A 27068-nucleotide genomic window follows, 5' to 3' on the forward strand; every position below is an offset into this window, starting at 1 on the left:
TGTAACAAATAAATTTAATAAAATAATATAATAACTAGTGGAAAATATAATAACTTAATGTAATAAATAAATATAACAAAATGATAAATAATAATATAAAAATATAAATAAAAATATAAATTATACACGCTTCCGATGCGGGAAACAATGTGCGAATTTTTGCCGCGATTTAATACACTAAATACCCAAGAAAGTTTCGCCGTTTTTACGTGGAAAATTTAATACTAACGTTAAACGTAATTTCGCGAATATTAAATGCGGTTTTCAGCAAATTTCCCGCAGGTCAATTTCGAATTCGCGTCCACTGCAGTCCTCAGGTTTTCGTCACTTAAAGGAAACGGTCTTCCAGATCGGGGCGCATCCTCAAGGCTCTTATCACAGTTGCAAGCAGTTCGTTCCTCAGCCGCGTCTCCTCCGAACGCCATAGAAATATTTCGACAAGTCTCTGGTACGTTCGAACTCGCATGCAAGAGTAATTTGTTTTTGCCTGGTCGTATCAAGTGGCTCAAAAATACACAAGAGTTTAGTAATTATCGTTCCTGATTGGTCTGTTCTTCTGGATTCGTCAGAGATCTAAAAGAAAACTCCAATCATAGACAATAACCACTAAGCGCTTAATGAACAACTTTTTCTGCTGAACGCGCCCTTTGATCACCCAAAAAAAAGTATTTTATCGGTCAAATGATTTTTCCCATAGTCTCATAAACTAAGCGAAGCCTTTTGTTTTGTAAGAAAAGGATTCCTCTTTCGATAAAGCGATTAAAGTGAATCATGCTTCTAAAATTGATTAGATATTATTCCAACTGTCTTCCTCTTATGTTTCAAGATTTCCTCTTATACCAGTGAATTTTCCTCTTATATGAAGAGGAATATGTTGACTTTGGAACGTCGGCTTCTTTTGTTCAGTGATGTTCTACCTCCAGACATGAACGAAAAAATAATCACATGTTCATGGGTCAGAATATTTGGGACGCTTCTTAAAAAAGATATGTGTGTTGCTGTAGCATATAACGAAAATAATTTACCCATATTTGGTCAAATACAGTTTATAATCTATCGCAAGAAGTTGAATAATATATTTCCTCTTTTAACTATGTTTCATACAATTGGTTATGATGAACATCTTTGTAGCTATGAGATCCGTAACAAAACTGATTGGAAATTTATTTGTTATGATGATCTTGTTTCACTCGTGGCTACTCATTGTAGAACTGGAGCCAGAAGTACATCCATATATATATATTACTTTTCGCTATATACATTATATTGATTTGTTTTAAATTAACTAGTACAACCAGCAAGAATAAAGTATACAGTAAGGGTAAATAATAATCCTCTTAAAGAAAGGATTAAATAATCTGTGAGTAAGAGGAAATTTATATTAACATCAAGATTTGCATTATACATACAACATAAATAATCCCTCCAACTTTAAGAATAATGTGTTTATAATGTTTTCCTCTTAACCTCAGAGGAATCCCCTTGAGGCCACATATAAGAATAAAATCCTCTAAAATTTAGATAATTCCGCTTGTTCTGAAATTACTCTTTTTTTTGGGTGTCATAGTTCGGCTCGAAAAATCCCTTAAAAAACCAACAAAACTCGGCGAGAACTTTTCTGGGTACCTGACATGCCTTGCTACTCTCTCCTTCTCTCGATCGAAGGACCAAGCTAGGATCCGGAGAGTGCGTTTCGAATAAATCCGGCGCTCGCGATGAATCCCCGATAGACTTGAGACACAAGTAACACCCTTTCGTTTGCGCTCGCAGTGTTGAGTCCAGCGTCATAGCGACGAAGACACCGACTGAGAGACTGCAAGGCTCTCTCCGAGTTTTTTGCTTCGCAAGCGGGCCTCCTCTCCCTCTCTCTCTCTCTCTCTCTCTCTCTCTTTCTCTCTCTCTCCCTCCCTCTGCCTCGTCCGCCGGATAATTTCGGCAAATCGACCTCGCGATTCGCAATCAGCCCGAGACCGATACCGGCTCGAGCGTAATCGGGTCGAGCGCGACGCGAATTCGCGAGACGTAACTGCGGAGAATCCTGCGCCCGCCCTTCGCCGCGTTTCGACGCGAGCACGTAGCGCCGCTGCGTCGCGCGCGCTTATCCGTGCGTGAACGATCGCCTACCCTTTAGACGACTAATCGTGCACGACGCCTTTACTGCGCATCGGCCATGCACGAGCTCCCGCTCGCGTCTAAGAATTCTTGCCGGAGAGAGAGAGAGAGAGAGAGAGAGAGAGAGAGAGAGCTCCGACGAGCGGCGCGAGAGCGTCTCTCCGTCTAGGAGCGCACTTTATTTTTCATTACTTAGTCCGCCGGGGAGAGACACGGCTAACAACGCGCGTCACGCATATCAGAGCGCCCGGAGACGACCCACATGGGAGGAGGGGGTGGAGGGGAGGCGGGAGCGACTCGAGTGCCCCGCGCTGGGGACTCGCGAGTTTAATCACGACGAGGACAAAGCGTTTGCTAGTCGAAACGGTAATCGCGCTAATCGAAATTCCTGCTAATTATATACCAGCGTCGGCGATAGCCGTATACAGGGTGTCTTAAAAATTCAAAAGAAAAGTGCTCCGCTAATATCGCGAGGAGCCACGCCACGGACTTGTTAATCGAGGGGAGTATCTCGCGCACGCTTGTTGATCCGCCGACGTTTCTTTTTTAACCAAAACCCCGGCATTTCGCGCGCATCGTCGCGCGAAGTGGACGAAAGGACCGGGCTCGTCCTTGGTATAATTCACAAGCGCGCGACGCCGCCATCGCGGCGCATTCGGCGGACCTCGCGCGCGAGTTCTCGCGCTCTCGCGAATCTCTCCCGCGAATCGTCGTCGAGTTCGCAAAATTGCGGAGGAATGTCTCCTCCGGCTCCTAATGCTCAATCCACACGAGAGCTTCGCCGCACGTGCGCCGTCCGTTGTGCGCGAGCTTCCAGTCGCGGAGTCGAGATGAATTTTGCAGGCGAGCTTTAATTGCGTTACAACACCAAGCAAACTGGCTGGCTGCTCGCGGTAACTCGCGCGATAACTTCCGGCGGCCGCGGCGGGCTGAAACTTTTCCATTTAAATGTGCAAATATTCGGAAAGCGCGCGTATGTCGGAGACGTTTTTCTTCTTTCTGCCTGTTCCGAACAACTTCGGGCAGTCGACGCGCTATTGATCGTTCAGCCGAATCTTCCCGCGCCTCGTGTGAGCTCCGCGAAGATAATCGTTAGCCTTATTGCGCGACGTGCAGCTCGGCGTAATCGCGCGGAAGCGCGAGTCTTAACGCCGCGGAAATTTGTTCCATCAAATCTCGAGAGGAGCCGCTCGGCGCGAACGCGTCTCCGTCGAGAGAAAGGAAATGTCTTCGAACGTCACTTCGCCGAAGCGAAGCCACGTCGGTTTCATCAGTTCGCTTCGCGAGAAACGCGAAGCTTCGCTCTTCCCAAGCAGAACGCACCTGGTTCCCTCGCGTTAATTTGCCCCGCCAAATCGGCGGTGCTGCTTCTTCCCAGCGGAAGACGCGGCCGTTTTTTCATCGCTCGTCGTCACTTCGATCTCACTGATCCTTGTCTCCGCGAGGGACCGAGTCTCCCTCCCTCCTCCCGTGCGATTCTTCATTTCCGACACCGTTCGAGCGCCGTCGATTTTACGAGAGCGAAATTCGCCCCCTACCCCAACGACCCCCGAAATCCCCCCGTCACTTCGTCCACAGTCACATGAAACCGACCAATCATCCGCCCGCGCGTCGGCAGCAATTGCTTTACGCATTCTGCGGAAATGTTCGTCATTAATCGTGAGGCAGCGCCGAATGCAATTGCACACGTCGCTCCGGAAGCCCGAGTCGCGCGCGCGCGCGCGCGCGAGAGAGAGAGAGAGAGAGAGAGAGAGAGGGAGAGAGAAGGTGAAGGAGGGGGGAGGTTCTGCAGAGGGTTGCCTCGCGGAAGCGGTAATTAAGAGGCGGCCATTCGATCCGTTTATTAAATAATCGCCGGCGGGAGGGGGGAGGGGGAGGGGAGGGGGAGGGGGCGGCGCGCTTGCAAAACTCTCGGCAACAAGTACGCCGGTTCGAACGAGCGCAACTAGTTCGCAATCGAGGGCACTGTTCGCGGCGCGCGACGGTTCTCGATCGTCGGATAATTAATCGAGACAATTAATCGAGACAATTAATCGAGAACGACGCGTGAGAATCTCCTCGCATCGTCGCGCGTTCTCGAATTCCCGAGCGGCTGCACCGGCATCCACTTCTCTCAGCCGCTAAACACGCCTCGCGAGAGCGAAAGAGAGAGAGAGAGAGAGATAGAGAGAGAGAGAGAGAGAAAGAGAGGGTGAGAGAGAGGGGGGGGGAGCACAGCAACTTTCCAAAGGAAACGACGTTTAACCGCGCGCGTCTCACGTCTCTTCGCGCTCACCTCCACAAATGAGCGACACGTGTCCCCGTGTGCACCTTCCCCCCGCACAGCACACCACCACCGTCGCCAGCAGCACCAGCAGCAGCACCGGGAAGCGCACCAGAGCGTCGTACGTGCGCATCGTCGTCGGCACGGGCGCGAGCGCGCATTCCTTACGTAATCGCCGCGTCCGCGACAAAGTGGACAGTTGGGTGAAAAAACGAGTGATAATAAAAAGAGCGGCCACGCGCGCCTCGTGAGTTCGGCCTGACGCCGCGCTCTCTATCTATCTATCTCTCTCTCTCTCTCTCTCTCTCTCTCTCTCTCCCTCTCTCTCTCTCTTTCCCTCTCGCTTTCTCCCTGTTTGTCGCTGGCGCTCGTAGTCCACCGGGACGAGCGGCGGAGCATCCCCGCGGGATCGCGAGCAAGCTCGGGAACGACCGTGGAAGACTGCTCGATTCACGGCCAAGATAATTCCGCGAAGGGTACGCGGGTGCGCGCGGGAAAAACGCATGCGTCGATCCGCCCCGCATGGCCGCAGAAGCGAGAGAGAGAGAGAGAGAGAGAGAGAGAGAGAGAGGCACGTAGCTGCGCGACACACTCGCTCGGCCGCGGCCGCGACTTGTGTTTTCGGGAAAAACAACAGCATATATCTCCACCCCCGCCCCCTCCGAGCGGCGAGCTGGGACGGGGTGGACGGGGCGAGGGGGTGGGGGGACGGACGGCCGACGCGCCTTGGCGCGTCTTTTTCCACCGAGGAGGATCGATCAAGGAGGACTCGGCGAAAAGCAATTACAGAAGCTACCTCGCACGCTCCATTCTTCATCCCTTCTTCCCCCCCTCCCCCGGCTCTCTGCCCATCTCCCCTTATCGCGACCTCCGACGCGACCTCGAGGGATCGGCCGCCGCTCGCGGCCGCTCTCGAGGCTGCCTTCGATTTCAATGGACCCGAGGCGCTCGCGCGCCGCCTGGAATTCTTTCCGCGCCCGTAATTAATTTAGACGAACCCGCCGATTGTTCTCGGCGCGAGCCGCAATCTGCTTACCGGCGCGGTAAGGGTATCCTTCGAAAGCCACTCCCTCCGCGCGAGAGGCGACTCCTTCCCCATCTGCTTCTTTCGCGCCTTACCGAGTCATTTTCCTCTTTCCGTCGCTGTCTTGTCTCTCCGAGACGTCGGGAGATAAATCGTCCGCCTGCACGGCGGGGCATCATGGCGGATTTTAATAAACCTCCGTGTTTTTCAATCTCGTAATTCATACGTTCTTCTTTGTCGTTGCAGCGCGCCCGATATTGCGTTACATTCTCATCCGTCACTCGCCCGACGCCATAGCTGTTCGACATATTCGCGTGTTATAAATAACGTCGCTGAAGGCCAGAGAAAGAGATAGGGACGGAGGGAGAGGAGGGGTATCTGCGAAATTTCATCGTCGGATTTTTCCCCCTTCTCCCCCCCCCCTTTCCCTCTTTATCTCTCGGCTTCTCGATCTCGGAAATTTATTATAAATATTCTACGCCAATATATTTTTTTGCACTCAGCCGCTTTCATTTCGTTATAATTAATCTTCTTAGAAAAGTCGCCTTAATCCTCGAACGCTAGGAGGTTTTTGTTACCTCCTGTTACTAGGATGGAGTCTTATGAGTTTTCACCCATAATTTTTTTTTATTACCTTTTTCAGTGCGCATGAAGTGTAAATACTTGATAAAAATTTGTAGCATTGAGCAAAACACTTTTAGATCATATGCAACTTTCCAGAAGAAAAATAATAAGCCTTCGCTGCGAAAAAAGCTTCTTTTATTCGAAATGATCCAAGATATTTGTGAATATTATACATCCCAGCGGGACACCGCTGCTATCTAGCGGCAACAATTAAAACATATCATATGCCATCCTACCCAAGAAGAAAAATTAATAGAGCACTGGTGAGGACCGGATTATTTTTCTCTAATCTTAATCGGATCCTAGTAGGGATAGAAAGATAGGGCCTTACAAGACGTGTAACAAATGGCTTAACGGGTCCTTGTAAAGCAATATTATAAGGGCCTTATTAGGAAATATTTTTGTTATTGCTTGAATAAAAATATTCGTTTTTTTCATTCCAAGAAATTTAGACTGTAATTTCTTTATTTCTTTATAACCTTGTTAGCATACAAGAATTTTTTATTTTAAAAATATTATTTTAAAAATATTAAAGTTTGCTGCATTTCAAAAGAAAGGCAATACTAGAAAAATCTTTGGAACAGATTAATGAATATGGCAACTAATAAAACTAATAAAATTTGTTTTCAATTGCGGTATGATTAAAAAGTCTTTAAAAGAACCAAATAGAGCGTACCTACTAAAACAATACTGAACTATGACAATTTTATTACACGCTTCAGATCTTATTAATTTTCTGTAACAAAATTTGATTTTGTATATCTAAAGCATCCTTATAAAATCCTTCTAAGGCCCACGTTAGTTTTCCATGTTAAAGCGTTATTTCGTAAAATCTGAGGCATCCCTAAAAAGTTCTTCTAAGGCCCTTCTCCGCTTTCCCTATCAATGCTTCATTTATTAAATTTAAGATATCCCTAAAAAATCCATCTCGGGGCCTGATGTGGTAATAATGAGGTATCCCTATTTAGGGCATCCTACTTTCAGCCTAATACTTTACGAGGACGGCCCTAACAATTTTTGCTCGGGTAGCGTTAATAAATCTCTCTCGCTTTCTCCCCCTTTCTCAAGGTGATATCCCATCGCGGAATAAAATTCCCCCGGTGCAGGCATCGTGAAGACTCTATTCGGCGATAAGCGAATAACAATACACAAGCCGCTCGCAGCGGCCGATTTTATTAATAGCCGCATCCGGCGAACTCGCGCGAAGCTGCAAGAGTGTGTCCCTTCATCCGTGTCGCTTGATCCTTCGCGAGTCCCGGCGAGACGCGTTATCACGTCGGCGGCGTGACGCCTCGACAGCGCGAAGTCGAGCCGCGAGTTTCCAGTTAATCTCTCGCAGGGTAATGCGATACGACGCGGATTACGCGACTCGTAGCGCGCTCGGACGCGCGGCTCGTTGCAGCGCCGCCGGCGCTTATTAAGAGGTACAATATCTAGTTCCGAACTTGCGCATCCGCCGCAACTCGCCGACCAGCGAAGGGAACGAACGCTCCAGCGTTACCTCCAGCTACTTCTCTTTCTCTCTCTCTCTCTCTCTCTCTCTCTGTGTTTTCCTTTAATTTGATCCTTCATTTCGTTATGCACATTCGCGTGCACGCGCCCGGCTGAACATCGCTATTATCAAGGTTTATGTCTACGACGCCGAAATTTGGTCGGATTTGATCAACTGTGCGCGAAAGTTAGCGGGAATTACCGTGGATATTATTAATTCCCCGGTAATTTCTGCCAACTTTCGCGAATCCCAGCGTCGCGACACGAGCGCACTCCGCAGCCGGTTTCCCGCCGGGAAATTCGACATGAAAAATATGCGTGACCTTTGATGAATTTGAAAATCATCAAGTTGAGGCAGGATACTATTGCAACAGCCATTTCTGAAAGCAAATGCAGTAAAAAGGTCTAGTACCCCCACTTTTTTCCAAATAGTTACCGAGGCTTCGCAAGCTAAATATTGCGAAAGTTGGCAAGTTCTCCTTAAATATCTCCAAAAATATTAGGCGAATAAAAAGATGTCTCAGACAAAAGTCGTTCAAATCAGTCGGTAGAAAAAAAATGGTGCAATTAAAAATGAGGGTTTCCATTTGAAAACTTCAAGGTGACCTTCCCGCAGCCTCGATGACGCTGTTCAAGGTCATACTAGTGTCGCTGTGTAACGCGTCATTTAATCCTTTCACTGTTAGTGGGAAGTACTTCTATACTTCCTACCTTTTCTTGATTCAATTTTGCGTTGTAAACCATATAATTTAATACATAAAAACCAATAGGTTTTTATACCCAATTATTCATTTGTGATTATTTATAACAAATCAATGTTGAAAAGAAAGGAAATGCTTTTTTGGGGGAGGAAAAATCGATTCCTCGGAGAGTATTGAATGTAGACGTCTGAAATTTTCACCAAATATTTTTCTGATGTTGTACAAAAGCATATATCTTTTTCAGTATTTTTGTACAGATTAGATTTTTTTTATAAACAAATATTTCTAGAAAAACGGCCGAAATTTGATTTTTTGCACTTTTTAACTCTATTTTCCTAGTTTTTTCATTCTGTATCTCCATCTCTTATATCCATACTATCAATATTATTTTACTCAAAAATGGATGTTTAATCTCTAGTAAGCATAAATATGCAGTATTGAACATTTTCCCACATAAATTTTTTCCAGCTCGATCGAGTTCCATCGTTTAGAATCATATGTTCTTATTACGGTCATTATTTAATAATAATTGGAATTTTCATTAATTTAGTACATCATAATCGCCATATTGAGTCCACCATTTTGAATTTTGCAAATCTAACTTTAGATTCGTAATCAGCGACCCGAAAACGTAGGACTACCAAATATTTTAATAATTTTCTCAATGGAAGTTAATTCAGCAGTGAGAGGGTTAAAATCCTACCACTTTTTAATTTAATATTTTCTTTTATCTTGCACATTATCAAAGTTATTCAGGGGATCCGACCTCTTTTCCTGTACGTATCATCATGTCAGCGACGAATGAAAACTCTCGACGCTCGCGGCGTGTAACTCTCCCACGTTCGATCGCGCGCGAGTGAAATATAAATTATAACGTAATTTATCGTGCAAACGCGATATTTTCGCTCTCCTCGAACTTTCTCAGTCGTACGATTTTTCGGCGATTTTCTTTTCCTCTATATATACTCCCCTTCGGCGAAGCGTCCCGAGACAAGGAGAGAGAGTGAGAGACTGAGAGAGAGAGAGAGAGAGAGAGAGAGAGAGAGAGAGACAGAGAGAGAGAGAGAGAGAGAGAGAGAAGGAAGTGTAATTTATCGGAGAAAAGTCGGACATTGATAAGACTTGTTAAGTAATAATTTCTCAGTATGATTTATTACCTCGTTACTCGCGCTTGATATTCCTTTCATGCCCCGCGCACTTTATGTTTTATTCATCGATCTGCGCGTGCGCTCAACGTCGATCGCGATGTTCGTTTCGACTCGTTCGAGTATGCACCGTTCGATCGCGCTGATTTTGATTTATGTCTGCGTCACATATACGGGAAGTGAGAGAGAGAGAGAGAGAGAGAGAGAGAGAGAGAGAGAGAGAGAGAGAGAGCGAGCGAGCGAGAGAGAAAGAGAGAATCTCTTTTCCTCAAATTCGCAGGAAATCGCGCGTTTAGCACGGCGTCGCGGAACGCTAATAGAGCCAAATACTCGAGCCGGATTCGTCTCGCGAACAAACAATTGGCTCGCGCCCGAGGGCTATCGATTGCAACCCGCGCTTGTCTTTTTGCCGGCGCATAACCTAATAACGACGAGACGTCACGAGGCGTACAAATTGCAACGGAACGCGCCTGGGAGCACGTAAACGGCGATTGCGCGGGAATAATTAAGGCTAAAAGTACCGGCGCTAAAACAACGCGACCCACTTCCGACGACGGAACGGTCGAAAAGGCCAGGTCCCTGAAGAAACACCTCGGCCAAGGGACAGAGGAGGGGAGGGGGGCCGGCAAAAACGTCGGTTTATTTCCTTCGGTTTTATTCAACGTCCGCTAAGTGTATAAAATGCGTCGTTACATGAGTGTGTGTGAGTAGTTTTTTTTTTTCTTTTACGACAAATTACAAGCCGGCATTCATTTTTCTCGCCGCCCGGGGGCGCCAGCTTCACGCTGCGGTTGCGCGGCCGCTAATTTTACACGCATCCAGCGTGCGACCGGCTGAAGCAGTTTCCCTGCGCGTTCCTGCTCGTCTCGAGTCTCACGTCGTTTTTATTAAACGGCGTTTTACCAAACGTGTTTGCGTTTCCACGTGTTGAATAACACGCTCGGATTTGCAGTGTCAAGGCTCCCGGCCGCGGCCATCTCGCGGCTTGTGACGTCAAGGAGCGGCAGAATGCGCGCTCGCGACAGTCCCGCAAAAAGTACGATTTAACAAGGAAACACCTCCGGAGAATGACACTCGCGATCAATCGAGCACCCTTGCGAAATACTCCGAACACTCTCCTCCCGCTCTGACAGTCAAAAGGTTAGCGTCGAGTCAACGTGACACGCGGCTCACCCTCTCGACCTACCCCTCCTCGTGATTCCGTTGCGCGAATTTCACGCTTATTCGTTGGTCGTTATCAGGATTGGTAAAAAACACACTAAAAATAAAAAAAAAAGAACAAAACATTATATTTCTTTTCTGTTTTCCGTTTTTCGGATACGTTTTAAATATGCTTTAACCCTTGGAGGCTGCCGTAGGTGAAACTTCACCCCATGTAAATTTTTAATTTTATTGAAAAACGTCACGCTGACAATGCTAATTTTACAGGTATTTATTTACGCTATCAGTAGCGACAATATTATTATAAAACGGATCAATTTTTGTATATACTTTGTTAAAAACAATAACAAGAAAAGTTAACTTAGGGTGATATTTAATGGTGTAGCTTTTAAGGGTTAAGCATGTTTTTCAAATGTGCATTTGAGTTTTAGTACAATTTGATGCGGTTTGGACTGTAGTCAATGGTTCAATAAGAAAACTTTTTCTTCAAATCATTTCATTTAAACAAACTATGAAATATATATACAAGATGTGAATTATTAAGTAAATAGATATAATATATATATATATATATATACATGTATATGTAATCATTATTTTTTTAAATAATCGTGCAATAATGTATACACTTGTATAAAATGGACGTTTTGCGAAAAGATCACCAATAATTTTACGTCCAAAATTTCTACCAAACACCTTAAAAAAACCCACAAACATCTTATAAAAAACGTATGTCTAATTATTATCGAATGTTTAAAACACGTTTAAGACTTTTGTTTTAAACAAAGAGTTCGAAACATGCCAGTCCCGGTCGTTACGGCAAAAGGAAAGTATTCAGAGTACTTGATCGGTGTGCTCGGTTGATGTGAGTGCTATTTTTCAACCACATTTCTCGATCTCGACGTATTTTGCAGGAATGCCCATTCGCTCGCTTCCGACATCACAAATCAAGATTCGACCGCGGTGAGAAGTCAAAAACCCAAAGACGGCGGGCGTTTCGCAAATTTCGAGCGTTCCGGAAGTCTCCGGCGTCGCCGCCGCTTTGAGGACTCGCACGTCGACGAAAGCGCGCCCCGCGAGCGCCCTGAGGCTCGGCCCTGTCTCGAAATCGGTTTTGCTTTTAGTTATAAAGTTGGTAGGCCCTAAACTAACTTCGATATTAATCTCACAATTCATCAGTTGATCAATCATCAAGATAGTGACTAATAAAAAATCTATCCATCTCTCTATCTAATATTGCAAAATGAATAGTCAAAATCAAGCTTGTAAACGAAACAATATACAGCTGTGACGTTTAAGCGTGATCGGCTGATCAATTGCGGAACACATTTAACAAGGAAGGTTAGGAAACGCGGAAGTTAAAAAAATTCTGGAACTTTGCGCGGAAGTAGTAAAGTACGTAGTTCATCCGTAATGTAAAACTATTTTTTGCAAAATTGAAGGAGCGCGGAAGGGGTTTCAAAAATGTTTCAATTTTGCAGAACCTGAATACACAGTTGCAAAGAGTATGAAATACACTGCGACTTTCATATAAACCATTTTTGCATACGCCTCGTATTTTAAAAGATATACGCTAAAAATGGAAATGGTTCTTTCCTCGAAGGGTGATCTCACCGCCTCGGCCTGGAATTCCGCACGAACAAAAAATAGTTTCGCATTACGAACGAACTACTTTATTTCCACATAAAGAATTCTTCGAATTTTCGCGTTCCCTGTGTCTCCTCGTAAGAGTTAAAGGCCTACCAACCTAAAACCTAAAACCAAAGTTTCCGAAACCGTTTTCAAGGACAGGCCTTCCGTCTCCGCGGCTCGCCCAAAGGAGGGCGACTCCGTGAGCTCCTGATGACTGCACGTGGATCATCCGCGCACGTGGTACACATAGGAATATACATTGTAGCGGTAAGGGCGCGTAATTACACGGATACAACTATCTACGCGCGCGCGAAGACAACAATGCGCGCCGTGTCGGTCGACACCGAGACACGGCGGCCGTACGATCTCCGACGACACGATACATCGTAAATTCGGGAAAACGGGCCTGCGTGGACGGGCAGGGAGGTCGGAGGGGGTCTGAGGATTCCTGGGCACGGGGGAGGGGGGAGGAGGGCGATTCTAGCTAACGTTTGAAGCGTATAACCCAGCACCGTGTGTTTCGTTACCTAAGTAAGACTATTATCGCAGTTGTACCGCCGACGAGGGGGGAGGGGGAGGGAGGAGGGAAGAAGGGGGCGGCTGGAAGCCACCCCGCGTGGTCTCCCGCCCAGGGAGATCGCCGCGATCTCTGTCGAACGTTAGGAAGCTGAGAACGAGCCGCGCGTGCTCGGTCCCTCGACGCGATCATTACAAACTACTATTATTATTATTATTGTTGTTGTTGTTGTTATTATTATTATCATTATTATTGTTACTCGTTACTTTCCCATCCTTGCGATTCGCTAGTTCTCGCATCATCCCCGTGGATCGTGAGAAACGGGGGGAGGATGAGTGTCGGACGGATTTGCGCCGATCGATCCATCGAAGCCCGCGGCTTAAGCCGGGTTCACAGGTCGCTGGAGACTTCAACGGTCGATTTGATATCTGCAGGACGTCGCCATCGATATCTGGGAGATAAGGGAGTACTCTGGTGCCACAATCTCTTTGACCGATCAAAGCGGCTGCGAAAATGGTTCATGGCCGATCGGAAGGCGCTTTTACCGATTAAACGAATCGAGACCGAGTCAGTTGCTTCACAAAATCGGTTAGCTGATATAAATCTCCCATGTTCGGCTTACATCACACTCGGGTCGAGAATCGATACATCCGTCGAGTCGATATCAGGTCGATATAATATAATCGTTGTGTTCGATCTGATATTTTAAAACTGTCGTATTTAGGTGTCGATTTTATTGACGATCCGGTCGGTATCCGATCGGCATCGCGCTCGAGTCGAATCGATATATCGATTAAATCACTTAGCCCTTTAAATCCCGACGGTACTTGCAAGCACCACTTTGAAATCATTGCATTGTTATAAAATTCATTTTTCTTATTCTTTACGTTTATAATATGCCGAAAGCTATTTAATTGTCGAAAAATTTCACAGCAAGGTCTTGGCTAAATTAATTCTAATTTCTAAATCGGCTAATTAATTAATTAATTAAGGGTATGAAGGGTTAACGCTTGTTCCCTAAACACCAGGTCGACATCGAGATATCGATCACACATCGCCGCGGCATCGGCGAGACGTCATGCGAGGGAGAAAAATGTTTGGTCGGGCGAAGCAATGCTCCGATGAAATATGAACGATTCGGGGATTCCAATTGCAAACAGCAGAAAATTCTGCTCAAGTTGACCAGAAATCTCGGCGATTTAATCCCGAATTCCGGCTAACTTGGATTGGCGTTCCCGCACGTCGTTCATATTTCAGCAGAAAATCCTTCCCTCCGACCAACCGTGTTCTCCTCCGCGAATTCGATATCAATAAAGAACCCGTTATCAAATCGAGCGTTCCGAGAAATCGCCGTCGTAACATACCTCGACACCGTCGACTTATGACGCCCGCTTTGAGAAATCGGCCGGCTCGACGCGACTTCCAGACAGACGTCCGTCTCTACCTGTCTTACCCGCGCCGGCGGGCTTCGGGGGATGAACTCGCGCGCGACGGGGATGGTCCCGCTTGGTGCTTGCTCACCGCCAGAATCCGCAGACCCACTCGCGGCCGAGACTGCGGTGACTCGCGTGTCTCGCGCCTCGCGAGTGGCGTGTGTGAAGAGAGTGGCGGTCTCGTGGTTCCCGAAATTTCGGGATATTGCGACATTGGGAGAGAGACAGAGAGAGAGAGAGAGAGAGAGAGAGAGAGAGAGAGAGAGAGAGAGGGAGGAAAGGAGGGAGAGATCTTGAACGCGCGGTGGACGGAGGCGTTCCCCGAAATTGGGGCGATTCGGAATCCGCGCGGTTGAGCGTGTGTACATGTGTGACTGTCTGTGTGCGAGTCCTCGAACTGTCGGGCGCGAGGACGAAATCGGCAGTGAACGGCCATGAGGAGAGGAGGATGGGTGGAAGTAGGACAGCGTATACAATCGACGTAAGAATGAAAGGAAGAAATGGCTGGCTGCGAGTAAATGGATTTTGCAGCGCGCCGTTGTGTTGTGTGATTCGCGTCACTCTTGGCAAGGTATCGATGTGTGTGTGTGTGTGTGTGTGTGTGTGTGTGTGTGTGTGTGTGTGTGTGTGTGTGTGTGTGTGCGTGCGTGCGCATGCACACCGACCGGGAGAAGGGGGGACGGTCGCGGGGGAAGAAGAGATGAGGGTAATTGTTTGCATTATGGGGACACCTCGTTGATGACCTTCACCTTCGCATATGTCATCAAGTACATAATCCTGAGTGGTAATCGAAAAGTCATAACCGTCTGCTGGTTTATTACGAAGGTTTGTTGCTAAAAAGAGCTTGAGAAGTAACGCACAGTTGGTCTAACCTAATCCGCGTCGCGTAAGCAGGATAGGTTGGGTTGGGCTGGGTTAGATTAGGTTAGGGGTGCTTTTTCACCCGTCGCACGTGTATGCTGCGATTAATGCATTCTTACAAATCCCAAAACAAGCGTTCCAGGTACTTAAACTTTTCTAACCCTTGAACTTTTCCAACCTTCAAGAACTACCATCAGAGGAAATCACGTTAATTCTATCATGAATGAAATTTCACCCTCGTATATATATTTTTATTTTGGAAATATAAAAATCAAACAAATGCAAGAACGAAACGAAATTCGCATGAAGTAAAATTTCACCCAGGGTAGGGCCCTTAAGGGTCAATCACAGGGCGACCTACCCTGCTCGTACATTGGTCCCGTTTAGGTGACAAGGATCAAGTTAGATCAGCTGTGCGACGTTTCTTAAACTTGTTTTGTCGACAACTTTTGAATGAACAAAGACCGAGGACTTTTTGCTCGTCACTCAGGGCTGTGCAACTGATGACGCATGTGAGAGTGAAGGTCATCGACGAGGGGTTCCTCGATGTGGGTGTTTACCGAGGAAAGGGTGGTACGAGCGAAACATACGCAACCTGGCAGTCGCTCGTAAGCTACACTTGGACAAACTTCTTTCGCGACACCCTTTAATCCCTCGGGCGGTCGGGAGGGCGAGGTACTTGGAATCTGCCAAATACGCGCGACCCTCCGGCGGCGCGCGTCTCGAACTTTCAATCTCGATTGCGATACTTACGGGCCTGAATCGCACACTCGATCTCTCGGGACGTGACGTCTGCAGCTGTTAACGCGAAAGACGCTTCTCCTTGTTCCCGCGCGGAAGAGCCAAAGTTTGCTCCTTCGTCGAAATGAAACGATCGCAGTAATCCTCGCGAGTGACGAAAATATCGACCGCTCGATGAATCAAAAAGTGTCGCGTCGAGTTTCGATTCGGATTGCGTAGAAAAGATTATACCTCTCGGAGATCTTCCCGATTTTAAGGAGCGTTACAGAGGGTGGAACTCGAAGTCATTTGTGCTTGAAACTACGTGGAGGTTGCATGTAGTCCCTGGGATGTAGCGCTTTAGACCCTTTGTCTTACTGGGGTTCTACCGTGTAATAATAAACCCTAAAGAGACCAGCAAAGGTCCCTACGCAAAATTTGGACTTAGACGTGTTCGGCGAAATTTATAAAAAAACGTTGAAATTCTCCCAACCGTTCAAAAGCTTAAACCTTGCGCGGAGATTTTTGATAACCTTTTCAGGATCCATTATTTTAACATATAAAAGCTGATGAACAAACTCATCACTTGGTCAACCAAGGCGAGAGGTAGGAATATTTCCGACAGGCCCTTTCGTGAACTAAGAAATGTACTTGGAGAAACAAGCGCGTGTAAAAATGAAATATGCCAAAACAGAGAAGAGCACGCGACACGTTTGAAGTGACCGCAACAAAATCAGTTTAATAAATTCGAGCATTGCAAAATTTCAAAACGGTGCATCCCAAAGACTTGCGGACAACCGTTGCTAACCCGTCAAGATCCACCCTGTGCGCGACTCCTAGCAGAATCAAAGAAAACCCAAGACGCGCGCAAGTTCTTTTCTACACAATGACGTCGTTGGAAGGTTGCCGGGGTCGTCGTCGAAGCTCATCCCTGTCAACCTCCGCTGGGTCGGCCCTATGCGCTGAGGGGAGCCGCAGAAAGTGAAGCCCGAGAGAATCCAAGAACCCAACCCGCGCTCAGATCTGCATCTCCGGCTCGGAGCTGTTGTCGTGGAACCAATCCGAGGCCCTCTGGCTCTCCGTCACGCGCACGTTCAGCTCTCTCTCGCTGTACCGGCTGGATCTCGTGATGGCCGGGCCAAGGCCGGCGCGTCTGTGCTCGTCGAAGGAGGCGAGCACCTCCAGGCGGTCGCCCCGTCGGAGCGCGCGCGGCGTCGTTTCCACCGAGCTGGCGCCGTCATGCTCGGCCGCCCACTGCGGCAGGTCCAGGATGCCAGAGGGCATGCCCCAGTGCTCAGTGAACTCGGAGCCCGACCTCGCCAGGCTAGGTTGGCTGAGCGAGCGGACCAAGGAGTCGGCGCCTTCGAAGGAGCTCAAGCTGGTCAGGTCGTCCCTGTCGACCCTGGCGAAGTCGCGCACCGTCATCTCGGACATGGACCTGAGGTCCGCTTCGCTGCCGGGGCCGCCGGCGCCGCGGGAGTGGATGGAGCCGGCGAATCTGCGGGAGCGGCCGACGCTCTGCGCCGTCATGGTCGTGGCGGACTGAGAGGTCTGCAGGTGGTGGCTCTGGTTGCCCAGGGTGCGAGCCGAGCTGCCGCCGTCGCTCTCGTACTCGTACAGGGTGGGCAAGGAGGAGCGGCGGGACCTGGTGTCCCACTCGGACGACTTGGAGCGCTTGTACCGTTGGCCATGGTTCTTGCCGTGGCCAGAGGACGAGGTGGAGCCGGTGTGCGCCGACGGTGGGCCGAGGATCCGTATGATCACGTCCCACTTAGCCGGCGGGAACAGGTTGATGTATCTCGCGTCTTTACGTATGAGCTCGTAGTCTTCTCTCACCACCGCCTCGGTCAGTAAGGTCCTCAGCGTGCTCTCTGTGGTGATGATCTCGCGCCACTTGGCGCGCTCGTCGTCCGTCAGCTCGGCCGCGTAGCGGGGCTCCAGGACGCGCGCCAGCCTGGTGTACCAGTCGGCGTCGGAGTCGTCGAGGGAGCGGCGCGCCGCCGCCGGCGGTGGTCTGCAGGGTATCTCGGCGCGCGTGGTGTACGTCGGCTCAATGTTCACGTCCGGCTCGTCGTCCATGGCCAGGTCGGCGAGCTGATGGCTCGTCGTCGGCTCGTTCGTGATGGTCAGGTTGGAAGCCGAGCTGACGTCCGAGAAGTTCTCCCACTCGGGCGGCGGCGGCGGCAAGTCTTCCGTCGGGTAGTTTCTAATGGTGACGTCCCACTTGAGGTCCGGCGGCGGCTGCGCCCGGGCGCGGTACTCGGTCACCTGGCGGCAATGGCGCTCCACATCCTCAATGGTCTTCTTCTCGGTGACGGTCCGCAGGAACACGTCGTCCACCTCGTGGGTCGTGATCTCCGGCCGGCGGGGTGCGACCACTTGCGGCTCGACCAGCGGCTCGGCCATCTCGTCGCGCAGCAGACGGTGCTCACGGTGTTGGATCGCGGTGTGGGTGGTGGTGGTGGAACTGGTGGGCACGATGGGCGGCGGTGGCGGCGGGGTTGGCGCGAGGATGCTCGCCACCCGGTACTTGGCGTGGGAGGCGTCCGTCACCTCGGTGAGCGAGCGGGTCTCGGTGAGCTCGGTGTTGAGGGAGGTCAGGGACCTCGGCCGGCGGATCTCGTGATGCTGCAGCGCCGGTTGCTCCGCCACAGGCGACGGCAGTTTCTCCTGGATCACGCTGGTCTCCCTCTCGGCCTGCTTGCGCAGGATCCTCGAGTAGACTGGCGGGGTCTGCTGCCGGGAGATGCTGGACATGGACGATGCACCCCCTGGCGGCCCGTGGAGCTCGGGGACGTAGGAGAAGGTGGTCATACGGTAGGGACTGGTCTCTAGCGAACGGCTCAGGCTGGACTCTTCTCTCTCCAGAATGGTCGTGAGGTTCCTCTCGAGCGCCACGCTCGCCACGTCCGACTCCGACGGCAAGGGACTCGGCGGTGGCGGCGGTGCTCTCTTCACTCTCATCTGCACGTCGAACTTGGGCTCGATCGGCACGGCCACCGGGTGCCGCGGCACCATCACCCGCGACGCGTTCGCGGCCGTCATCGACGAGGTCTCCACCTCGGCGGCGACCGTCTCGGAGTACAGCGAGCTCGACGTGCGCATCTCCACCTGCCGCTGATGTTGCACCTCGTGATGGTCCACGAACGCCTTGTTGTCGTAGGAGCCGGCGGAGGACACGGGCAGCGAGCGCTCTTCGTCCACCTGCGGAAGTCATTGGCATGTTTGGTCACAGAGTGATCAGTCGCGGGGTTGTCTTTGTCTCTTTAGCCGGCAGGATCGGAGACGTTGGACGACTATTCTCGTATCTGTCGGCCTCGCGCAGAGTTCATTCTTGATATTTTAGAATCATCTTTACCTGGTCTCCATCTCTTTCTTTGTCTCTAATTGAAGGAGACGTTGAAAGACCATTCTCTCGACGAGTGTTCGTCAGCTTCGCGAGCTTGCTCTCAATATTATCGCACGGAAATAGACCGAGAAGCGGAATTATCTTGATCTTTATCTGGATTGCCTTCCCCATCGAAGGAGAGAGTCGTTGAAATTCTCGATAAACGTTCGTCAGCTTCGCCCGAAGTCCGATCGGGACATTTTCACAGCGAAACGCGGATCAATACCGCCGAGTGATCTTTCCTCTCGCCCGGTGGCTCTCTCTAATTGAAGGAGTCGTTGGGGAAATGTTCTCGACGAGCGACTCGCGCAGAGACTTTGCTCTCTGAAAGTTATCACGTGGTGATGGATGTCGACGACTCGATATTGCAGATGTAGGACGAGAAATTTTGCTACCCGGCTCGCCACGAGCGGGCGATATCGCGATGATTGAGCCTGACTGCGCCTGACTCTCCCCCCTCCGCATTTATAACGCATTACGATTTATTAAGATTATCTCTGGACTAAATGAATCAAGATCCACGACGGAAGAGAGCTCTCGCGCTAAAAGGATTAACGACTGTGCGCGAGACGCTCTCTCTCTCTCTCTCTCTCTCTCTCTCTCTCTCTCTCTTTCTCTTTCCGTCGGCATTCGGGCCGAGATGCGCCTCCGTGCAATCATCCGTCTTGCCGGGCAATTATCGGGACTCACCTCGGAGTGGCTCTCGCTCGGGTAGTCGCTCGGCAGCGTGTCCGAATGATCGATCACGAGATTCGCCTCGCTACCGGAAGTGGACGCGGCGGCCGCGTGGAGCAGGGCGTGCGCGCGGGGTATCTTCAGGCCCTCGAACATGGTGATGTTGCTGAGGGACGAGCCCGAGAGCTTGGTGATCTCGGAGCCGGTGCCGCTCTCGAACGGGTGGCGGTGCACCACGCGCACGTTGCGTCGCTTCAGGCACATGTAGGAGCAGCCGAGGCCCAGCAGCAGCAGCGACAGGAACAGGATCGCGCAGATTATCATGAGGATCTGGAAACCCTTGAGCGGCGGCTCGGTCACCGGCGCGGGCGCCAACGTGGCCGATCTGGGCAGGTTGGCGAAATTAGAACCAGAAAGGAAAATAGAAGGCGAGATAAAGAGAGTGTCAGGACTACTCCTCGTCCGATGAAGCGTTCAGCGGCCGGTAGTTTCGCGTGAATTTGACCGAATATCAAGAATATCAAAAATTTATTGATAACACACATTCACAAGTATTCAATTATTTATTTATCTACGGGACTAGAGAACTCTTTTAACACGCACTATTTCGTGATAGGTGAATGATACACTTAACCAATTGGTAGTCTCTCTTATGTGAGCGGGAAAAAGGTGTTCCAAAACCGATGACGACTCACATATCAGCATGAATAACTTTGCCAATTTTCAACGGATTTGCATCAAATACTTGGCACACTCGCGTTTTCTGTGGGTCGTTGACTGTGAATCCGGAATTAAATTTGAGAAATTCATAATGATGGATCCAATATGATAGTGCTTAAATATTCAATTGTTTAGTTTTTGAAGAAGATTTATTTAGGGCCGCTAGCGACGAACCCGAGGTTGAAATTTCAAAATTCAAGATGGCAGATCCCATATGGCGGCTCCGAGTGACTAATTTTATTATTCCATTATAGAGAATATTATATTCGATATGTTCTTCTGGGTCGTTGACTATGAATCCGGAATTAAATTTGAGAAATTCATAATGGCGGATTCAATATGACAGTGCTTAAATATACAATTTTTTAGTTTTTGAAGAACATTTATTAAGATTAATACCCCATTTCATTTTGTATGAAATTTTCCTTATAGAATATTTTTCGGGCCGCTAGCGACGAACTCGGGATCGAAATCTCAAAATGGCAGATCCAATATGGCGACTCCGAATGACTAATTTTGTTATTCCATTATGGAGAAGATTATATTCGATATGTTCATGTTTTTTAGCTTGCTAATGATAAATCCAATCGAAGTTGCAAAATCTAAAATACGGCGGCTTCTAGTGACTAACAGTATTCCATTATGGACACTCTTACCTCCATTATTAGAGAGTGAAAGATATGGAAGGAAATTACGTCTTTGCCGAATGGCTCTGGTGAAAACCTCGGATTTAGTACGACCAAAATACACATATCGAGTTTGATACGTCCAAAATCCAATCCAATATCCAAAAAATAAATTATCAAAAGTTAGCTACTTGGAGCCATATTGGATCTGCCACTTGAAATTTTATAATTTTTCTTGGCTTCGTCACCAGCGACCTGAAAAACATGAATATACACAGAGAGAACGATTTAGTTGAATCTAACAAATGCTTATTTGGAATAGTCGAAATAAATTTTTTGATTGATCGAACAAAATTTTGTTTGACGCAACAAAAACATTTCGTTGGAACTAAGCTGCAACAAAATATTTTTGTTGCGTCAAACAAAACTTCGTTCGATCAATCAAAAAATTTATTTCGACTATTCCAAATAAGCATTTGTTAAATTCAACTAAATCGTTCTCTCTGTGTATAGAACATAACCTCTTCCATAATGGAATATCAAAGTTAACTGTTTGAAGCCGCCATATCGAATTCTTTGAATTTTATAATTTCACTCCTACGAAATTCGTCACCAGCGAAACCATTGTAGGTAGATAAGCTCCCATGTAAAATGCGAAATTATTCGCTCTTGCCGGTTTTGGCACAAAACGTTGATCTCAGGTCCACCGGTGAACCGGTTAGTGGAGGGATTCGATCATATAACATTGCAGAAAACATGCAGAACACATTTTCACCCCGATTCGAGTAAAGTAATTAACAAACAACTGCCATGTACCAAGACATTCGCCGCAGAATTCAGCGCAAGAGCGGCAAGAGAAACAGCGGAATGCCGGCCGCTGGGCGCTTTACCCTGGCAGGAGAGCGTGCGGTCTCTCGGGAGAAGCCACGATGTGAGGCGAGGAGACGCGTTACAGTTACTTAAAGCGGTAAGCACCGCTCGCTCGGCCGCGATTTCTCGCGGGTATCCCCGCGAGCGTAACTGGACTGGCGGGAGACAAAGGCGTGTGTTATCGTCGCGCGTAAGCGCGCTTATCCGTGAGTCATCCGACTCGACGAAGGCGAATGCGAAGACGAAAACGCAAGTGTCGCGGCTCCAAGCGACGACCTTCGCGACTCGCAGCCGGAGTAGTCCCTCGCGCTCGTTTCCGCGATGCTTGATGCTAACGCCATGCATCAGGCATTAGACATGGCTGCTGGCCACGAGGACGCGCTCGGGCGCGTTAACCTCGCGTAATTCAGCGAGGCAACGCCGCGTTATTCGCCGTGATCATCGACGGTTCTCCCGAGATGAGACGCCGCGGAAGGGATAGTCGCAGCCTAACCCCCCTTAACACACAAAGGAAACAGGACACGACGTGCGCCGGAAATACCATCCAATACGGCTCAACTTAACCCTTTGTTGCACGTTTTTTTCTAATGAATATAATTTTGTGAAACTTGTTGCTCGGGGGTGTTTAGGGTCGCCGAATACAAATCCGGTGTGAAGAATGCGAAATTCAAAATGGCGGTTCCAGTATGGCGAACGGAAATTTGCAAAATCAGCCGAAATCGCTTGAAATTTGTTATTTAAGGGTTTTCGGGGTTGCTAATTACAAATTCGTCATCGAAAATTCGAAATGCCAGAGCTGCACGGGTATATACGGCAAGGTTCAGTTGCACAGGTCAGGTTCGTCCGGCTTTCGAGCGCATTTAGCTTGTTTATTTCTGTAATTATGTTCGTCATGAGATTCGTCACTTTGAATTTTGCATTTTTCACACCGGATTCGTATTTCGCGACTTCAAGAACCCCCGAGTAACACAAGTTTCAAGCGAATTCGACCGATTTTGAAAATTCCGTCCGCCATATTGAGTCTGCCATGTTGTTGTATCTTGTATTTTTCACACCGGATTTGTATGGAACGACCCCAGAAATTGATTGAAGTATACGTTATTGCTTAAAATTTCATGTAAGCGAATTTATTCTCTAGAAACGACAGTTTTACTCAGTATATGCTTATCAATGATAAATTGCTTATTTGAAATGACTCTAAAAGTTGATGTATTAGTTAGAGGAACATTTTAGTAGTTCAACAATACCAAATATGCTAAAGAAACACGTGAAAAATTTAAATTATTGGAAAAACAAGCTTGAATGATAGGTGACACTCTGGGAGGACCGCTATGCAGCAAAGGATTAAAGTTACGCAAGCTGTACGAGAAACGAAATATCTGCATTGCTGAATATCATAAATTAATATCGGCGATTAATAGGCGAGACTGACCCTTTATATCCCGACGGTGCTTACAAGCTTACCATCTCAAAATTCGATCGTTAAATTATGTTATAAAACTAATTTCTCATTCCTTATGCTCACAATGTACCTATTTAATTACGCGAAAATTTAATGAGGTCCTCGGTAAATTGGTTCTTGAGGTAATAGACTCTCGGCTGATTGATAAATAATAATACAACGATTAATAAAATTAAATGAAATTAAAAAGCCAATGAACAATATACGTCAACGAGAGCAACGTCTAAAATGCAACACGCGAAGAAGACGACATCTCCCGGAGTCCCGCCTTTGTGCGTCAAGGGGTTAATTCCATTATGGCGTTCGCGACGAGTCTCGCCTTCTGCCGGCTCTCGTATAGCCGAACGACTGTGTAGCGACGATAATACACTTCCCACGCGCTCAGGCTCTTAACAAAGGACTCTTACATGCTGGCCGGAGGCGCGGGTGGTGCTGGCACCTCGGGCGGAGGGTATCTGCAGACTATAGTGATCACCTCGTCCCCGTCCATCTCCAATCCGGGGTGGAAGCGGACGATCACATTGTTGGTGAAGACGCGCAGCGGATCCTGCCTGGTGCCGCATCCTGAGAAACAGAGATTATTTTGCGCGCGCGAACACGATGAGAGGTCCGTTTTCCCGCTGGGAAATTGGTCGTAATCGCGGACGGAATCGAAGATAACGGGATCGCGGAATTAAACGGCCGCGGCGATTGTCGAGCTGCTCGCGTCCGCGTTTTTTTGCCGCACGTTGTACATATTTTGCCCCTCGATTCGCACGCACGCTCTTCGCTACGCACCTGCGCCTTCTAGGTTTCTTCGTACACGTTATCGGACCGATATTTCTTGCTCTGCCTGCCTCATCTCGGCCTCGAACGTTTCTCATTATAATTTTAGGTTAGGTCGACTTGCTTTATTTCGTTTCGAACGTTTTTTCAACCTCGAACGTGTCTCTTTGGTTTCACATACGTTTCGGAAAGTGGAAGTTTTCGTTTCGGTGACTTTGCAAATTTCACTCGGCGGCTCTGAGCATTTTACTCGATTGCGCGTTAATTTCGTGCAAAAAGATGGCGGTAGCGAGAACGACTGGAACGAACGTGTCCCTGTTTTCAGATTTAATTCCGGGTGAAATTTCACTCCGACAGTCAGAGAGTTCATCTCCCCGACTCTCTAAACTTCTTGAGGTCCGAGCGGAATGACAGCCGAGTCATCCCGCTGAAGTGAATTTGGGTTTGATTCCTCACGGCGAAATCGAAAGTGGAACGGTGAAGCGGTACGCTGGCCGTCGCTTCGAGCGCTTTTTCGCGCGAGATCTCGCTGCGAGTGTCAATGAGTGAATTCAACTTGAAACGCACCCTTCAGAGGTAGTTCCAGCTTGGCGGTTTGCGCGCCCCGACCCTTGAATATGCAGGCGCTGTTGCGGTCGAAGTCGGCGTAGGCCACCCCGTAAAACGGCTCCTTAAACTCCAGGCTGACCTCCATGCTACCCTGGCCGCAGTTGAGGTTGGCCTTCGTTCGATTGAGATAGATTTCCGACGAGATGTCGTCCAGCTTGGTGACCTTGCCGTCGAGGACCGTGCTCGGCGGCAGTCCCGGCTGATACTCGATGCTGTTGCCCTGCGACGCGTAGTTGCTCTGGGACAACGCAATCGGAATTGCCGCCCAGAGCAACGCTAGCAACTTCGGCAGCATCTGCGGCAAGAAGAGGTCGACGATAATCTTTCGGGCAAAAGGGCACACACAGAGAGAGAGAGAGAGAGAGAGAGAGAGAGAGAGAGAGAGAGAGAGAGAGAGAGAGGGCAAGGACGAGAAAGGATCGTTATGAGATGTCGTGTAGAGATACCGTCCTCGATGAATAATTGCGGCGGTGTAATTAGTCGCGGGTGCGAACTTTGGGGAATTCGTGGCGGAATTAATGAATTTGCACTTTAGTGTGGTTGTCAAATGTTCTCGTTAAAAATTGATAATATTTTTAGGACACTAGAGAGAGAGAGAGAGAGAGAGAGAGAGAGAGAGAGAGAGAGAGAGAGAGAGGAAGAGAAATGGGAGAACAGTTTGTCTCGTAAAATACGTGGTGCAGACATTTTACATGTATATTTTCATCTCGCATAAAGTGTTTCATGAAATAAAAGAATTTGAATGAAAATAGAATATACAGAATAAAAAAATAAAATAACATATTTTTACAACATTTTTATCAAGTACCTAATTTCATGAAATACATCGTACATATTTAACATGTATATATATTTCTTTTTATTTCATAAAACATATTTAACATATTCGATGCATTGTATATTTTTATTTCGTAAAATGTTTCATGAAATAAAAAAGAATTATTGAGTGAAAATAGAATATATTGAACAAAAAGAAAATAATACGACACATTTTTATAACAATGTTATAAAGTACTTAATTTCATAAAATATATCGTATATATTTAACATATATATATATATATATTGTTTTTATTTCATAAAACATATTTAACATATTCAACGCATTGTATATTTTTATTTCATAAAATATTTTACGAAATAAAATATTATTGAGTGAAAATAGAATATATCGGATAAAAAAGATAAAAAGATAAAACACATTTTTGCGACATTTTTATAAAGCACTTTATTTCATAAAATATATCGTACATATTTAACGCATTTAACATATTGTGCCGATAACGCATATGAACATCATTTTTGTTGCCGCGTGGTTATATATATATATATATAGTCTCGTGGCCGCAATTAGCGTGACGGATGCCATAATGAACTTTAATAACAAATACGACGTCGCAATACGCAGCAAAAAGATCGGTATCATTGTTGCTTGCAGGTATCACTCGAAAGGCACAAGGAAGCGACCTGGACATTCACGTTCCCACGAGCGACTTCCAGAATGTGAGTTCTCCTTTGTTTATTTCAGCGTGCGTCATTGTTTACACGTATACGCCGACTTGCACATGTGTCGGCACGCAGTAACGCGTATTACTCAACGTGATGCGCGTCATCGTGTCCTCCGTGCATCCTCAGAAAAATCGCTCTCTCGCGTTTCTTTCTAAATTCACGACGAGCGAAATCAGTGAAACCGGTTGTGAACGGAGCTTCAAATTCTTCGTCACTGCCTGCCATTAAAAAGGGAAGAAAACCAACGAAACAAGAAGATCGACGGTCGAAAATTATCGGCGGTCGAATATCCACCAAATGCAGATTAATTAATCTCGGGCTCGTGTCGGAGGATCCGCAGGCGACAAAAGAGTCACCCGCGAGGATCAAGCGAGGACGACGTCGATTGTTGCCGCGAAAACCCCAAGTCCGACGTTGACGGTCCGATGCGTATCGAAAACGAGTCGGCAGAGCCGATGGAAATTAGCGTCTCGGCAATCGAATATTCGCCGCACGAATTCACATTTCGGGGACTCCTCGGGGGTCCAAAGAAAAGAAAGGGAAAAAAGAAATCGCCGTTTCGTCGACGCGCGATTTCTCGAGCGCGCGTACGACCCTGCCCGAGCTTCTCCGCCGGACCTCTCCCATCCGGCCGGAGAAAGCCGTTATCCGTCGTGGTACTTCCTTTCGAGGCGTAACACGCGGATAAGCGCGGATTGTGATCCCTGATCCTCCCTGCCTCCCTCCCCGTCCCCCTCCCCGTCCCCACCCACCCGTTGTC

At 47.9% G+C, this 27068-nt stretch overlaps 2 protein-coding genes across 2 annotated transcripts in view; one reads left to right on the forward strand and one right to left on the reverse strand.

Annotated features, from left to right (window-relative positions):
* The first annotated feature begins 132 nt into the window (after positions 1 to 132).
* LOC112588649 (uncharacterized) lies at positions 133 to 27032 on the forward strand. The gene is made up of 2 exons (XM_025299297.1): positions 133 to 448; positions 26238 to 27032. The coding sequence occupies exons 1-2, from the start codon at positions 256 to 258 to the stop codon at positions 26381 to 26383; spliced, it is 339 nt and encodes a 112-aa protein (XP_025155082.1). The 5' UTR covers positions 133 to 255; the 3' UTR covers positions 26384 to 27032.
* The window catches only part of pot (zona pellucida domain protein papillote), a 57927-nt gene continuing 40857 nt past the window's right edge, over positions 9999 to 27068 (reverse strand). Inside the window, exons 3-6 of the mRNA XM_011143312.2 lie at positions 24758 to 25094; positions 23833 to 23989; positions 19763 to 20132; positions 9999 to 18888 (exon numbers count right to left, since the gene is read on the reverse strand). Coding sequence (XP_011141614.1) covers positions 16702 to 18888; positions 19763 to 20132; positions 23833 to 23989; positions 24758 to 25094 — 3051 coding nt within the window. The 3' untranslated portion in view covers positions 9999 to 16701. The remainder of the gene's footprint in view (positions 18889 to 19762; positions 20133 to 23832; positions 23990 to 24757; positions 25095 to 27068) is intronic.

This window comes from Harpegnathos saltator, unplaced genomic scaffold (assembly GCF_003227715.2).
Source record: "Harpegnathos saltator strain DR-91 unplaced genomic scaffold, Hsal_v8.6 scaffold26, whole genome shotgun sequence".
NCBI lineage: Eukaryota > Metazoa > Arthropoda > Insecta > Hymenoptera > Formicidae > Harpegnathos > Harpegnathos saltator.

What these genes read in the sequence shown, in the direction of transcription:
- LOC112588649 (XM_025299297.1), top strand. Translation starts at nt 256, where the DNA reads ATGCGGTTTTCAGCAAATTTCCCGCAGGTCAATTTCGAATTCGCGTCC. An exon ending in AATATTTCGACAAGTCTCTG is followed by an intron (nt 449 to 26,237) that starts GTACGTTCGAAC and finishes TGTTGCTTGCAG; the next exon opens with GTATCACTCGAAAGGCACAA.